This window comes from Thermobia domestica, chromosome 1, assembly GCF_964235325.1.
Source record: "Thermobia domestica chromosome 1, izTheDome1.hap1.1, whole genome shotgun sequence".
NCBI lineage: Eukaryota > Metazoa > Arthropoda > Insecta > Zygentoma > Lepismatidae > Thermobia > Thermobia domestica.
The window spans coordinates 137,879,011-137,895,240 of NC_137454.1; the positions used below are offsets into that span (position 1 = coordinate 137,879,011).

At 37.2% G+C, this 16,230-nt stretch overlaps 1 protein-coding gene across 2 annotated transcripts in view; it reads left to right on the forward strand.

Moving 5' to 3' along the window:
• Positions 1-16,230, forward strand: part of LOC145689498 (uncharacterized) — a 175,688-nt gene that overhangs the window by 83,678 nt on the left and 75,780 nt on the right. For both annotated transcript variants that reach the window (XM_081763672.1, XM_081763675.1), the window contains exon 9: positions 10,085-10,292. In XM_081763672.1, the coding sequence (XP_081619798.1) occupies positions 10,085-10,292 (208 nt within the window). The remainder of the gene's footprint in view (positions 1-10,084; positions 10,293-16,230) is intronic.

Sequence of the window (16,230 nt, forward strand, 5' to 3'; positions counted from 1 at the left end):
TACGTGCCTGCTTAGTGCATGTGACCGCAAGACACAAAAGACATAGACCGTTGAGTCGTTCTCAATTTTCACTCAAACTATTCTTAAATGTCAAGAGGTTTAATTATAATCATTATTATTTTAATTTTTCTTTCTCTTTTTCGGACAATATTGCTAAACGTATCATCATCATCATCATAATCTATTCTGCTATTATTGACAAGTCACTTGCTGCAACTGAAAAGCTTCGATGTACGGTGGTTCTCAGCTACTCTCTTCGTCTTGATGTAGCTATTTCCTGTTTTAATACCTTCCTTCAACTACAGTCTCCTTCGCCTCCTCCTTCTCTTTCCTACCACCATACCCTCTAGCACGTTCCGCATGATATAGTTTCTCCTCAGCTAATGTCCCAACCACTTCCTCTTCCTCCTCTTAATTCCATCTAAAATTCTTCTTTTCTCCCCTATTGCTAATATTTCTAACACCTTCTCATTCGGTTTCCGTTCAACCTAGCTAATTCTCTCCTTTTTCTCCATACCCACGTTTCGAAAGCTTCCAATTTTGTTTTCATTGCTTTTTCTTAATGTTCATGTTTCTGCCCATATTGGAATCAGTAAAACAAAATATCAATATTTAATTGGAAGTTTGTTCAATACAAAGATTAGATTGAAAAGCAAAAAATCTGATGCCTTTAGAGTGTAAAACTAATTTTGCAATTCATGGTACTCCAGTAATCTGTGCCGTCCTTATTTTCTGTGCGTCTCAGGGGTAGCCTCCCCAGTTTGGGAACCAGTGGAGTATTAGATCTGTTAAAAAAAATATAAAAATATTACGAAACGTTGTGATTCATCTTATAAGTAGTGAAGTGTGGCACCCATTGAAGAAGAAATAAATAGAGCTTATGTTGTACACTGTCATTATACTTACAGGAATGTAAACTATACTCTATTACATTTAGAAACTTACATTTTATTTCCGTTACTATTGGCGCATTGTAGAATTTATTATCCCTTATATCCAGAGTAAAATTTACCTATGAAAAGCATAAGATTTCTTAAAAGCAAGACTTGCAAGACTCTTGCAAGCAAGACCAAGACGAAGACTAGGTGTGCAAGACCAAGACCAAGTGTTCCAGTGCAAGACCAAGAGCAAGACTGGGTGTGCAAGACCAAGACCACCCTGGTCTTGGTCTTGGTCTTGCATTTGCTCATCACTAGTTCAAGCGAAGAAACTGCTGCCAGTTCTTTGGTATGGGGCTTGATGCCTCTGCGCGTCTCCGTTGACCACTACCTTTGACACGATTTTCTCTAGTCTGTGTTTTGAGACTGTTGTCAAAGTATTGATCCCAGACAATATCTACACGTCGAAACTTATCTTGTTCCTTTTTTATATGTGGAACAAATACCTTTGCAGTCACCAAACGTCTTACATCCTTCAGGTCTAAGAATGTTCACAAGTTCAACACCATCCATAACGCTCACATCAGTCTCTGGTCTTACATTGCAGATATTCTGTGCATGATGTTCAAGACAGGCCACAAGATCCGACTTTTCTCCCAAACGTAATTGGCCATAGGAAGAGAGAGATGGCGGAAATGGATGGTTTTCATGTCTGAAGAAATTGTCCAATGCAATGTGTCTTCTCTGGCATGCAATACAGCCTTGCAAATAAAGATGACTCACTTTTGAGAAGGTTTATCTTCGCTTCTGCTACTTTTGAGTTATATGAGTGTTCATTGAATAGCACCACTTTGTTCCTCGTGAACTTATCTGTTATATGCTAGGTGTTTGTTCTGAGCCGATTATCCACAAACATTTGATACTGTTCTTTGCCCCTGACTTGTATTGTTCTGAAGCACTCAGTTGACCGCTGGCTCATTACGTGTTTCAAATGCAATCTCAGGAGATCCTGGCTTTCTTCTTCAAATGGGTTCCCCATGCCCTCTATCACATTGACCAGTGCATTCACCTGCGTAGCACATTACTTTTGGGTAGACTCGTTTTGCTCATGATGGTTTCGTACGTGAACATATTGTGTTTTTCCTACCATGGATGTTTCCAATTCAGAAATAACACGGATAAGTTCTGGCCCTGCTACTGCCCATCGTAAAATAGCGTCGGAATCCTGTGTCAAACCAATTATTCTCCATCTTCCTTCATGAGCCCGTTATTTTCCTCATGACTTTGATCAATAGCAATGAGAGAAAATTTTCTCCGGGACTTAGCCACTACAAACTTACCTTCTTGGAACTCTTTAGCAATATCAGGATGGGTACTGTCAAGATTGCACATGTCTCTCACGTGAACTGCCATACAACGAGCATAATTCGTATGTTTCATGCTAAAGAACCAAGGTGTCAGTTCAGTTAGTGTATCTGTATACAATTTGAAGTTACCCGTACGCAATGAACGTACAAATGCCAACACAAGTAATTTTAGTTCGAGATTTGTGTACCAGTACAGGAGCTGTGGATGTTCATTCTTCTGCTGTATACACCAAGTATTAAAACTCTCTGCCGGACCGTCAGGGATGATTTCGATGTACAAATCATATGCCTTCCTCAACAGTACATACATTGCACATGCAGTAACTTGATGTGTATGTCGGGTACTATAACGTGGGATGCTTTGAGAAATGATTCCACAATGCCAGGAGTTCTGCTGCTTGGAGAGCTTCTACCCAGCCACTACCTTCCAACCAACGACCCAACATTTTGTAGCATATCATCTCTGTATGAAGTCCCCCGAGAATCATAACAAACTTGTCTTCTCCACAGTTTCGAGCCATAGTCCGCTGTATCTGTTTCATTTTGGCGAACAGGGGCTGATCCACACTTATGAGAGGAGTCTGGCCTTGGTTGACAAATTGCACAGCCTGTTGAATTACTTCAAAACAGTGCCGCAGCATTGATGGTAAACTGGCTTCTTCAGCAAATAGAGGTAGCATGGCATTGATGGCTGGCAAGAGATCAGATTCTTCAATCAAACTAGCATGGTATGCTGCCCACGAAATGTTAGAATCAGAAGATATTTCGCCTGTACGGATCTTCTCAACATGATTCAACCAGTTGTATTCCTTTCTTATCTCCTCATTCAGAATTTCACAGAGAGACGTCACGTTGCAAGTAGTTAGTGGGACGTAAACATTATTTGAAGATAAACTTGTAGGTGTTACTTTTCTGTAAGTCACAGGCAAATCCATGACTCTTCGTTGTCCTTTGAAAGGTTTTATTGAAAGAATAAAACCACGATAGTTCTCATCACTTGGAATAGTGTTCATCGTAATATTTTGAAATAACGATAAGCTTATGCCATGAAATGAACCAGTGGAGATAACAGAATTTGGATTGTGATCTATATTGTCCGCGACTGCAGTGATGAACAAGCCTTTTTTCAGTTGAGGAGGGTAGACTATGCCGATCTTCTGATACTATTCACAGACATTATTTCCCAACGATGTGATTATGTCCATGATGCAATCATATGAGACTGAGACTCCAAGGAAAAACATACTGTCAACCAACTGTTGTTTCCTGGTTAATGCATGGACCTTAAGTCCCACATAGACTGGTAGAGGTGTTTCCTCCATCTTTGCTGTGATAAGCATGGGATACTTTCCCGTAATCATGGCGTCTCTTGATGCAATTGTACACAAGCAACTGAGCAATTGTGAGCATTGTTGATCGAGATTTACTTTGTGTGTTTGATCTGTTATATTTGACCCATTGATGATCATGCTCACTAATAACAAAAGTGACCTTGGTACACATTTAACTTGACTGCCCTGGCAAGCCAAGGAGTTCGTCTTGTATTCTAACTATGAGTTACACACTGCAATATCAATAAAATCGAAAATGACACGTAGGTACCACTTTTTAGATTTCAAATGAATTTTGTAATAGGACATAAGCTAATCTATCTTGTTAACTCATCCCATACTTCCGTTGTACAGATTCACAAATTCTGGCCGAGTTATTTTGTCGTACTTTTTCTCTTTCTTGTTATATATTTCCCTACTGTACTGTACTCCGTGGCAAGCCAAGGAGTTCGTCTTGTATTCTAACTATGAGTTACACACTGCAATATCAATAAAATCGAAAATGACACGTAGGTACCACTTTTTAGATTTCAAATGAATTTTGTAATAGGACATAAGCTAATCTATCTTGTTAACTCATCCCATACTTCCGTTGTACAGATTCACAAATTCTGGCCGAGTTATTTTGTCGTACTTTTTCTCTTTCTTGTTATATATTTCCCTACTGTACCTACTATACAGTATCTTTCCCTACTGCTATTTGAGGAACAATAACACCAAATGATAAGTTTTGGTCTAAGACACTAATTTTATCTATCTCATCTAAAAATACATGCACACATACATACACACATACACAACAAAACAAAATAAAACAAACTCTCAATTATCAAGTTCTATGTTCATAATGCAAGGTGAGTAATTTTTCTTTAAAATGATAGTTGCTTATGAAGCCGGAAGTTATATAAAAAGGTAAACCAATACTTGAGTAAGAGAAGTATTAAAAATTTAGGGTAGAAGAGAATACTCCGAAATACGTACTTTAATATTTCGGTTGTGACCGTTTCAATTGTAATAGTCGTGTGAATGAGGAAATATTTACTATATACCAATCAAAAGCAACTAGGTAAGAAGACCTCGAATACTACTACTACGAAGAAATAACAATACATTTCAATACACAGTGCTAGGACCCCGTCAAACATTATTTGTATTACCTTTCGTCTGACTGTCGAAAGGTGGGGTCCTTTGTCCCCTAAAATCGTTTTTCCGCAGAAAATTAAAAAAAAACATGTATTCGTTTATTTTTTGCGTATTGTCCCTACGTAAAGTTCCGTTGCAACTCTTCATGTTCGTTATGCATTTCACTGTTATTAGCACTTTTATTATTTCGTGATCAAAGGTTTTGACGGCTCCGTGAACCACCCATCCGTTTTTTTTTTTTTTTTTTTTTTTCAGGAAAATACGAAGTACGCATTCCCTAATTTCGGGTCTTCAATATCTGTGCACAATTTCGTTCACTTGGGTCCACTTCTTGCCTTTCGGAGGTCAACTTTTAAAATTTTGGGTGGGGACTTTTGTCATGTAAAACAGTATTTCCGCAAAAAAAAAAAAAGCACGTATTCGTTTATTTCATGCCAAATTGTCACGTATTCACGTATTAGATATATTCGTTAATATATATCTACCAAATTTTATCAAAATCGGAATGTTACACTTGGGAAGTGTTACACGTAAATATAGGACAGAGAAAATTAACTTACTTTTATTCAGCATGCTCTCCTAAACAAGTGACACATAAAGTAATTTGATTTACTATAGCCATAGACATTGTGAACACCTCCAACGTATCTGGAGTGGTCATCTCTACAATCTGTACACTTCTCTCTTTCAAATCATGTGCAAATATCTTGGAAAATGTGATGGAGGCAACTGCCCATATTAGTAACTGGCACATGCAAACAGAATTGGAGTACACATTCTATGACATTTGTGATTAATCTGACGCTCACTCTCATTTCCAAAAGAAAATTTGGAGTTTTTATAAAAATCATCTGCTGCGCCCCTGTGCCCCCTAAGCCGATGCGTTACCAAAAGAAAAATGCAGATATCAAAAACGCAAACCTTTTTTACTACAAGAACGCCAATTTTCACTTTAATTGACCAAAAAATACCTTCTTCTGGTAGTCCCTGCTAAGGATATTTCTGGTGATTTTTAATGGGATTTTAAAAGGAGGGCTATAGCCCTATATTAGTAACTGGCACATGAAGGAACATCGGAACATTAATTCTGTGACATTTGTGATTAAGCTGACGCTTAATGGCGTTCCCAAACTACAATTCGGGATTTTGATATCACTCCACCTACTAACTTTTACGCCCATTGCACCACAAAAGAGAAGCCTTACCGAAAATAATGTTTCAGACGACTATACTAACATTAATTTGTAGCAATCCGGTAACAGATTTAGGTTTGCTCTAAGGTTGGAACAGAATGTGTAGGCTTATTTCAGAAACCCAACCGTAATTTCGTTCAGTTTTGTTTGAAAACAGACCTTATATTGCCACTCTTCAGAATATCCATACATATTTTGGGTAAGTTCCGAAAGATAGGTAATGGTTTCGTTTTAGGTTAAGGTATTATGAATCAGCTTTTTCACTTTTGAATAGAAATAGGATTCCCCTGTTTTCTCTCTATATATTTTTGTGAGAACATTTTAATAAGCAATAGAAAATACAACTTTTTTTCAGTTCGGTTTGGCTTCGGTTAACCGATTGAAAATAACATCTTTGCGTTTAATGGCCAACGATTGTGCCTGTTAGGATAAGGATGACCATGATTAGAGAAAGTGATGGACGAATTGGTGGAAGGAGAAAGTGGGAGGAAACAGGAGTGTCCAGAGAAAACCCACGACCACGATGTTTTCCACTACAAGCTTACTTGCCTTGGGAACGAACCACACGGACATAGTTCAGTCCTCGCGGTCCTGGTTCCATTTCCGGTGGGAGATCCTTTGAAATTGTATATGTTCTCGATGTATCTGTGTTCGTGTTCCTGTCGTTCAAGGTTACAGGAAATAACTGTAAAATTTGTAATACGAAGTATAATAGAGACACGTTACGAAGATAGTCTCGGTGAATGAGAAAAGAGAGTGGTTTGAGGCACCAGCTTCCAGTTAAGGGTTCGAATTACTCTTAAAACCAGATTCTTCTTCCCTCCTTGCATGTCTGTGTGTGTATTTTTGTTTTCTGATTAAAATTAATTCACTAGACTATAGTATTTTCTCGTGGTCAAAATCAGTGTGTTTCGTCCTTATCGTAAACGTGTGCGATTTGCTACACACACGAAGTGTTTTTTGATTCTTACTAAACAGAGTAATCTTAGCGTAGTGGCGTGAGCATTCGTTTCGTAATTTAGGAGTCCTGGGTTCGATTCTCGTTTTGATAATTAAGGAAATTTTTATCACATAGAATATTTATGCTGCTGATATGTAATAAAATGAAAAATGCTCAATTTCTTTCCGTCTTACAAGTTAGAGTCGAAACTGTTTTCTTCACAGGGTCACTTGATTCGTATCGTCTGAGAACGTAATGTGTTCAGCAAACAATTCATGAATACATAAAGGTCATCCTTAGGGCTTAGTATGAGTCATGAATGTGTCTGAAACGATATCGTTTCCTAGCAATTAATGCCAACGTCTTCCAGTATTACTCCTACACCAGAGCTGAACGCCCTACGACTAAAACAACTATAAGGAAAGCGCTTAAACTTTTTGGAACAGGGTGAGCCATTAAATTCACAAAAGTTCAGTAATAATAATAATAATAATAATAATAATAATAATAATAATAATAATAATAATAATAATAATAATAATAATAATAATAATAATAATAATAATAATGGCATTAAAAATTTTAAAGTTGTCCTAAAATAAGCAGCAATTCGGGATTTCGGGTGTGTGTCCGGACCCTAGGACACACCTCTGCAAGTACCAAAATTTTAAACAAAAGAGTTACACTAATGTTTCATGTAGAAAATATTCTACTGTACGTTTTAAGGCGAATAACTGAATATCACTGAACAGTAAGGCATATGATAAACTAACTTTTAGGATATGCAGAAGTAATTATAAAAGCTTTGCTACAAAAAAATACCTACATAGACCATAATAAATTCAATGAGAACCGAAAAACAAAGTAACAAAATAGCGTATGTAATTCAATTTACAAAGTAATTGTTACTTAAAGAATGGTCATACAGTATTTCGGGAATCGAGATAAGACGAGAAATGTTTACATTACTTTTCGCCTCATCTCCATTCTCATCTCCAAAGCGAGACAATAATTTGAGTTAGCCTTGTCCCGTCTCGAATGTAAAATGTTAATTCTCGTCTAGACATGTTTGTTTTGTTTTAGAAGCGAAATGAGAAATTCCACTTCTCATGGGGAACCTAATCAAAACCGAAATATTCTTGCAAATATCACGTTTCTGCTAATAATAGTATGACCTGAGCGTTAGTAAGCTCCCAACATTTAATCATCTTCGAGATAATAATTATTATCATGAGTTTATTATTATTCCTGAAGATTTGATAGTTCAAGTATTGAAACGTCCAAGTATTCAAATATCTGAAGCTAATAAAACGTGTCATCTCCGATCAATCACTACCAAAAATTCTAAAGTAAAAAAATACTAGTCCTTCGTGAATTCGATCAAGTACCTTCAGAATACTGGTCAAGCACCTTGACCACTCAATCGTGAGAACTACACGGTAATTGATACGTCTTTAGTTTGTTTACGTGTATAAAATACGCGCCGTATTTGATTGAAAATAAAGAAGTTTTATATTTTGTTCTTCCAGCAGATCTATAATGTTGATAATTTAGTGAATACAATGATATAATGCCCTGTGAGTCCTCAATTACATATTTCTGTGTTTTGCCAATCAATTTGACTATTAACATGCTAGGTTTTGAGCGACAGAAAATGCTCTTTATTTAGACGAAGCAGAATAAGTAACGCTTTAGATGAGGGGTTAGCGTTGTGGTTTCCAAATCAGCGATTCGGATTCTATTCCCCCCCTCGCCCTTCAGACTTTATAACATGTTTCATTTACAAGGCTAAGCTTCAGTTGGTTGCTGCTACATGAAAGATAATCTCCAGTGGAGAAATTTAGTGATGATGTAAAATAAAGGAAGAAAAATTAATGTAGAAAACGAGTTAGAGAGTTATTTCTGTTAATAGTTCTACATTTCATATTATCCGTTAATTTCGTGCATTTTTAAATTGTTGTTTATTGACACTATATTCTGAGCTTTTCTCCTTCTGTCTCAATGTGTAAATTTTCACAAGTATTCTTCAAATATGGAACCCTCAGTTATATTTGCAACCTAATGGGAAATACGCTTAGTACGGATAAGTCTCCAACTCGTTTTGAGTGTTATCGAATTTTGCATTTTTAATATTTACAAATAAATTACTGCCTACCAATATTTAGCATTTTCAAAAGTCATTTAACGAATAATGAAATCGGACAAGTTCTCCTTTCGAAGTAATATTACGTATCAATCAATGGCGCCGGAACCTAGAAGCTCAGTCCTGTTAGACCCCAAAATTTTGATTGGGGGCTTGGTTCTTCCCCGAATGATCCATCTATACTTTGATTTCCAGGTAGGACTACTGTTCGTAGTTTCAAAACTCAGCGCAAAGCTTTGTGTTTACTTAAAAAATAACTTAGTACATATAGCACATAATCAATCCTATTTTATTTGATACGCATATATGTATAGTCATTTGAAGTAAGTTAACTTGTTTATATAGTCCCTCATTTGAGTTAATTATAAGAATATTTAAGTCCCCTGACTGTTATCATCTGCGCCTCTGGTGTCCGTATATTTTTTTCTGCTATTGTGCTACGTAGTGTGAGTACAAGTATCCAAAGACTCCTTTTTGTCATTTCTTCAGCCAGCGTTTCGCCTCACTCCTGCACAAAGATACTTTACAATTTGTTCTTTTAACAGGTGGGGGAAACTTCATGCTACTGTTCTAGCTACTCTACCAGACGTAATTAATCTTGGAGTGGGCGTTAGTGGGGTTGCCTTTCTTACAAATTTTGTATCTCAAGAATTTATGTGGCCCACTGTGCAGAATAACCGAAATTCAATACTATTTCGCTTTAATTTTAGAAGGACTTTACTAATATATTTTGTTAGTTTGCATTTAGTTTGCCTTCTATATTAGACACACAACTATTTTTCGTTGGATTTCACAGAATCCAATCACGGGCTTTTGTAAAGAAATCCAACCATGGGCTTTCTAAGTGAATCACATGATGACCGAAGTAAATCAGACATTAAAATTCTTACCTTGTTACATTTTATAGAAATGTGCTATCTGTCGTCTTCTATACGCCATTTCAATACACTGTAAGAATTAACTGAGTTCAAGACGATTATTTGTAAGTCGAAACGAGAGGAGACAGTCACTTGTGATTGGAGACGAGACCAATGGAGATCGAGATAACTATTCGAAATATCCTCTTATCCAAAAATCCTTGTTTTCCAGTTTCTTTTGGTGGAGTTGGTAGCCTTTTCTTTGGTGTGAGCCTAGTAGCCTGTATAGAGTTTCTGTACCTGTGGATCACTGAGCTAATTCAAGTGCTCTCCTGGAAACTTAGGAAGAAAAGAATTCATAACATAGAAATGGTGAGACGTTCAACAGAACAACAATATTTAAAACGATTGAAGACAGTGGAAAGAAATCAACAATGCGTGTAAGTTCTTATTGATTGATTAGCATCTTTATTGCATACTGATTCGATTTTCAAAATTAAATTTTTGAGTTTCACGTCCCACGTTTATATCTTTTAGGCTAAAGAAACGGATGATTAAGGCAAGTGAATGATGATGGAAGATTTAATCAAATAATGATGTGGGAGGAAACGGGAGTACTCTGAGAAAATCCACGAACACGATAATGTTCACCAGAAATGTACTTGTTCGGGGATCGTGGGGGCGCGGTGGCTCAGTGGTAGAGCGCTCACCTGTGGTGCTTGGGGTCCCGGGTTCGATCCCAGCCTCCGCCAAGTGAACTTTGTGGTGGACAAACACCGTGCTCGTGGGTTTTCTCGGGGTTCTCCCGTTTCCTCCCACTTTCTTCATTCCACCATTTCACTCATCTCTCATCATTACCGTCTCCTTTAGCCTAACCGGCATAACCGTGGGACGTAAAACTCAAAGATTTCATTTCTTTTTTTGTTCGGGGATCAACCCAGGGACCCCATGCACTAGAAGTAAGCGCTCTACCACTGAGTACTGTTCCTCCTGATTCAACCTTTAAGAATAAAACCAAGCCCAGTAGAAATAAGTCCTAACGTCCACGAAATTATACATATGAGCTTGAAGATGTTTTGTATGTGAGTAGTTGCATGCTAGTATATAAAGATGGTTGGTAGGCATATATTTCTCACTACTTATATTTTTCGGTTCTGAACATTGTTTTATATAATTTATATAAAAGTAATTAGAGTTTGAGAAAAAGAACATATATCAAATGCATATATTCTAATGCCAGTGTATGGCTGTAATATGTATTTACAATGACAATAATTGAAGAGTATTTGGGCCTAGATACTGTAAGAACGAAAATGAAAATGAAATGAAATATTTGAGTTTTACGTCCCATGGTTATGCCGGCTAGGTTAAAGGAGACGGTGATGATGAGACATGAATGAAATAGTAGAATGAAGAAATTGGAAGGAAACGGGAGAATCCCGAGGAAACCCACGCACACGGTGTTTGTCCACCATATAGTTCACTTGACGCGAGCTTAGATCAAACCATGGACCCCAACTTGTACGAAGTATGATTACAAGTAATGTAATAACTATATATATAATTGAAGCGGTGCATGACGTTAATGAGTATTTACAATTAAAATAATTGAACTACTCACAACCGTAACTTCGAATTTTGTTTACACGTTTTTACTTTCGCTGTTCTCATTACAAATCTTATTTGCAGTATGTAAAAAAACGGCTTTTTCGGATAGGTGGCATTCCTCTAAATAGGCTCAGGACTTCATTTAATCAGCTAATTAACAATTTATGTAATTAATTACTACTTACTTTTAATTTATTTCTTACGTAGAATGTATGTGTGTAAAATGTGTTTATTATATGTTTAATTATATAGCTACACGTTAAATTATTTAAATGAATGCAATAAAAGAAAATGACTTTATAAATTCAGCAACTGGATTTCATTTTTAAATCTTTTTAATAAGAGTTCTATTCCCATCCGAGGATGAGCGGGCCGTAGAAGGCAATATCTCTGTGGGCAGAAATATTTTCAATTTCATAGAGCTTTAATTTTGAATGGTTACAGGTTATATTTAACTATGAGGTAAAGTTCTAAAACGTATAAGGTGAGGAGGTACTGAAGAACAATATAATGATAATTTCTTAGTGCTGACATTGGTGATAAAGTGCTGCCCTATAATCATGAGATCTGCAGTAAGGAAGTAGGATTATGTGCAGTATGTGTAGATGGCGTTGGAGATACGGCGGTCTGAATTATATTGATCGATGGCATCGGTGCGTTCATATATCCAGATGATCCAGTGGTAAGGCATAGCGTGTAAAGCTTGTACTTGGTCTAGGATGCCATTTAGAATTGGACTAGATCGATGCGTATTGTGATATAGCGTAGACATAGATGGCAGAGTGCGGAAAAAAGGGCTGGAAAGAGTTGTGGGCACGACGACATATTAAGCAGTGGTATCATAAACAAGGGAGTAGGCCAGACATGCGGCGGGTTATTCGAGAACTTTGAGGCGCTCATAGGAAGTTGGGGCTGCTGATACACAGGCGAGATGGCTGTATGTGATTGTTGGGTGAACAAAACTTTGTGTAAGCAATAGAAGCTTAGAATTTTGACCTCACGTTGTGATTTTAAGGTTTCGTAAAAGGTTCAAACAGCGGCGGATATTAGCTTCCAGTTATGTGAGATGAAGTTTCAAGATACACACAGATGTTTGTCAAAGGTTGCACACAGATATTTGAGACTGTTTAGAGGTACTACTAGAGTATCAAAAAGAGTTAAATGTAAACGTTTCGAATTGCGATTGTTACAGTATTTATGGCATTTGAACCCAAAGAGAGGCATTTGAGTTTGGTTTGAATTTAGTTTGAGCTTCCATTCCAGACATCATGTAAGAAATTTATTCAAAATTGGCTGCAGGAATTGAATAATGCGATCAACAGAAAATTCGAATGCTAGGTAAACAATATCATCAGCAAATTGTAGTACAAATAGTGGAGGATGATGTTGAGACATATCGGCTACATAAAGAATACATAATAAAGGTGATAGAATGGATTCTTGTGACATACCGGCGCTAAGTTGATGCGAGACTTTCCCATGTTGATCTGAACGAAAGCCAGGAGCTCATAGAAAAATTTGGTAATTAATCATACAGAGAAATGAGGAAGCAGACATTTTAGTTTATAAACTAAGCCATCATGCTAAATAGTATCCAATGCTCGTTCAATACCTATGAAGATCAATACCGTTCAATACCTACGGAAGGTAAACACTTACTAATATAGTTTACAAGAATGGTAGAAAGTTTATGTAACTGGTAGCAGTCCCACACGATGGACGGAATCCAGCTTCAATGGTCGGCAGTTTGTTCTTCACTTGTAGGTAGTAACAAAGCAGTTTTACTAAAAGGCGTTCTATTGTCTTGCTAAACACATTAGTAAGACTAATGGGTCGGTAAGATAACACAGCAGTTGAAGCTTCCAAGGTTTTAAAAGGATCGTAATTTTCCATCGTGTAGAAAAATAGCCTGTAGATAAAAATAATAGCAAACAAAGACGCAAGTAAAAATAGTAATGTCAGAGGCCTCTTATGAAGTCGGAGATAAATAATAGAATCTGCTCCTGGAACTGTGTTGCTGCAGTGTGGATGAACAGCTGAAATATTGTGTGATGTAACCGGTGAGGTAAGTTGATTGGTAGGGTCAAACTGGTAAGCAAAATCAGAGTGAAATGATGGCAGCATAAGAGAAGCTTCGTTTAAGATACGTGTGTCTATACGACAACTGAACATCATAGTACTGTGTATATGAATATTCCTTTGAGGTATTTAGAGAAAGCAGTTAAATTTTCTGCATTCGTCTTTACTGCTTGGCCACTACTTACGATGGGATATTGTGGGCCCTGTTCTGAAAAGTGAGCACTTAAAATTATTCCAAAATTGAGTTGGGCATGTCTCGTGGTGTAAGGCATTACATGAGATGCACCAATCAAGGCGTTTGCGGGATACGATGTAGTTCTGAGCTATACGTTGAAATTGGCGATGCAGAAGAAGAAGCGGCGGTCGTTTGGGTGAGCGGCGAAGAGTGGGGTCATAGGCTGATAAACGAAAGCTAGACAATTGATTGACACATTTGGGAACTGCATAATCCGTTGCTTGAGACACAATATCAGTCAGAGCATGTGAGAGGTTTTCTGAAGATGCGATTGTAATGAAAGTAGGGTCAATGACCGGCAGATGTTCGGTGATATAAGTGCTGTACTGGTCTAAACGAACGTTACAACTGAATAAAATTATATCTTGGTGTGCATGATGATGAGGGTGCTTTCGACTTCAGATGTGTAGTTCTAGAGTGAAGAATTAGGAAATGATCACTATCTATGTAGCTAAGTACAACATCGCCACGTCAGGGCTAGTGTCACTTTCCGGTCGGATAGGATAATGTAACTGCCACAGGATAGAATGAGAAGTTTGAAAAAATGTTGAAACCGCTGTTTCTGAGTTACTGTACGGGATTAGTTGTTGTCTGCTTGAAAGGTATATGTAGAAAGGTTGAAATGTAAGTAGGTCAGAAAGCGATACGGAAGGGGTTGTATATCGAACATACTGTAGATAGTAATAATGGTAGTAGTAATGACTGGAAGGTAGAGTGTCAGTATGACGTGTTCTGGATATTGCTCTATAGAAACTGGTATGATATATCGCCGTGGAAGCGATGAATCTCTGATTTAAGTGCAGTTTCATTCCCATCTGAAGATGGACCGACTGCAGAACGTAACACATTCTCTGTGGCCATCAAGTATCATCCTCGGGTACTTCATTGTCTAGTTTAACATCTAGGCCACACTGTCTATCCCTACTCTCATATATCTTCAACATATTATTTCCGTCTTCTTAAGACTTACTCTCTCGTAACTACCTTCCCAATCTTATTTACTACTGCCATTGCAATACCCCGTTGCTTCATCCGAAATTCCATAGGTTAAACCTTCTTGTACATTTCTTCACATTTCCCAACTCTAATACTTCTATATCCTCACATTTTCTTCCGTAAAACTCCTTCCTTGCTCTGTCTATTTTCCTTTGTAGCTCGTTGTTTAACTTCCTGTACATCTTTCTACCCTCTTATCGATCAACCTGTTTCCACGTCTTCCTTTCCCTCATTTTCTGTAACATCTTTTCTGTAACCCATGGCTTCATAGCCATTTTGTGTTCGCGATAACCTACTATTTGTTCTGCAGAATGCTGTATACAAAGTTAATATGCCCCTACTGCCTGTTACTAGCTGCATCTGTCCTTTCCTCGTTTGAGTATTTTTCTTCTTCATATTTTTCAACGAAAAGATTTCTTATTTCCTCCAACTTTTCAGTATTCAACTTCTTGTTTCCTACTTTTCCTTTGCCTACATTTTTCAGTTGAATATCAACTTCGGCCAGTACAAGGTTATGATCAGAGAAAATGTCGGTCCCATGAAGGGTATTCGTGTTCTTCAATCTATTCCGATGGTTGTCTTGAATTGTAACGTAATCTAATCTGATATTTTCGGCCGTCTATTGAGGATTCTTATGTATATCTTTTCTTATGCTAATTGAATCAAGTGTTGCCAATTACTAGTGAGTTTTGTTTACAGAAATTAGCCAGTCCCTCTATCCTCCGTGGTTCAACACTCCATTACCTTTCCATCTAACTTCAAAAATTCCTACCAAATCTAGACTATTTTGTTTCATTTCTTCTTTGAGGTTTTCTAACTTTCCTTTTCATGCTAATAGGTGTGCGAACAATAATAGGGGGCTGGATTTTCAGATATGTAAAAGGTTGTTGAATTTACCTCTTTTTTATTCTAAAGATCTCTTTTTAAAATATTTTCTGTATGTTGCACACAGCCGATTACTTTTCGAACTGTTGTAAATGTGTGGAAGAGAAAAATAACAATAATTGTTCGAGCTGTGAGCGTAATTGTTCTATTAGCGGAACGTTCTGTATCCCAGAGTTTCATAGATGCTTACATACCAGATTCAAGATACTCGAAATAAAGGAAATCTGAATTCGAACTGATAGCCTCGGAGGATCATAATTTCCATAGTTTGTTTCTGGAATTGCACTATGTAAATTCTTTCCTCCAGATGATGCAGGAATCTTCAGGTTTTCCTGCATGATGCACAACTGCAGATGACCAGCAAAATAATATTCCAGAGCAAAATAATATAACAAAATAATACCTATGAAGACGTAAGACGAGCCCGTGATTGAGGTATATCGCTAATATATTCCTTAATTCGATTTGTGAGAAATGGCGATAACGAACAGATCTGCCACAGTCAAAACTAATTGACAATTCAGAAACATTTTTAACCTATCTATTGTCAGCGCAATACGATGTCCAGACTGTTA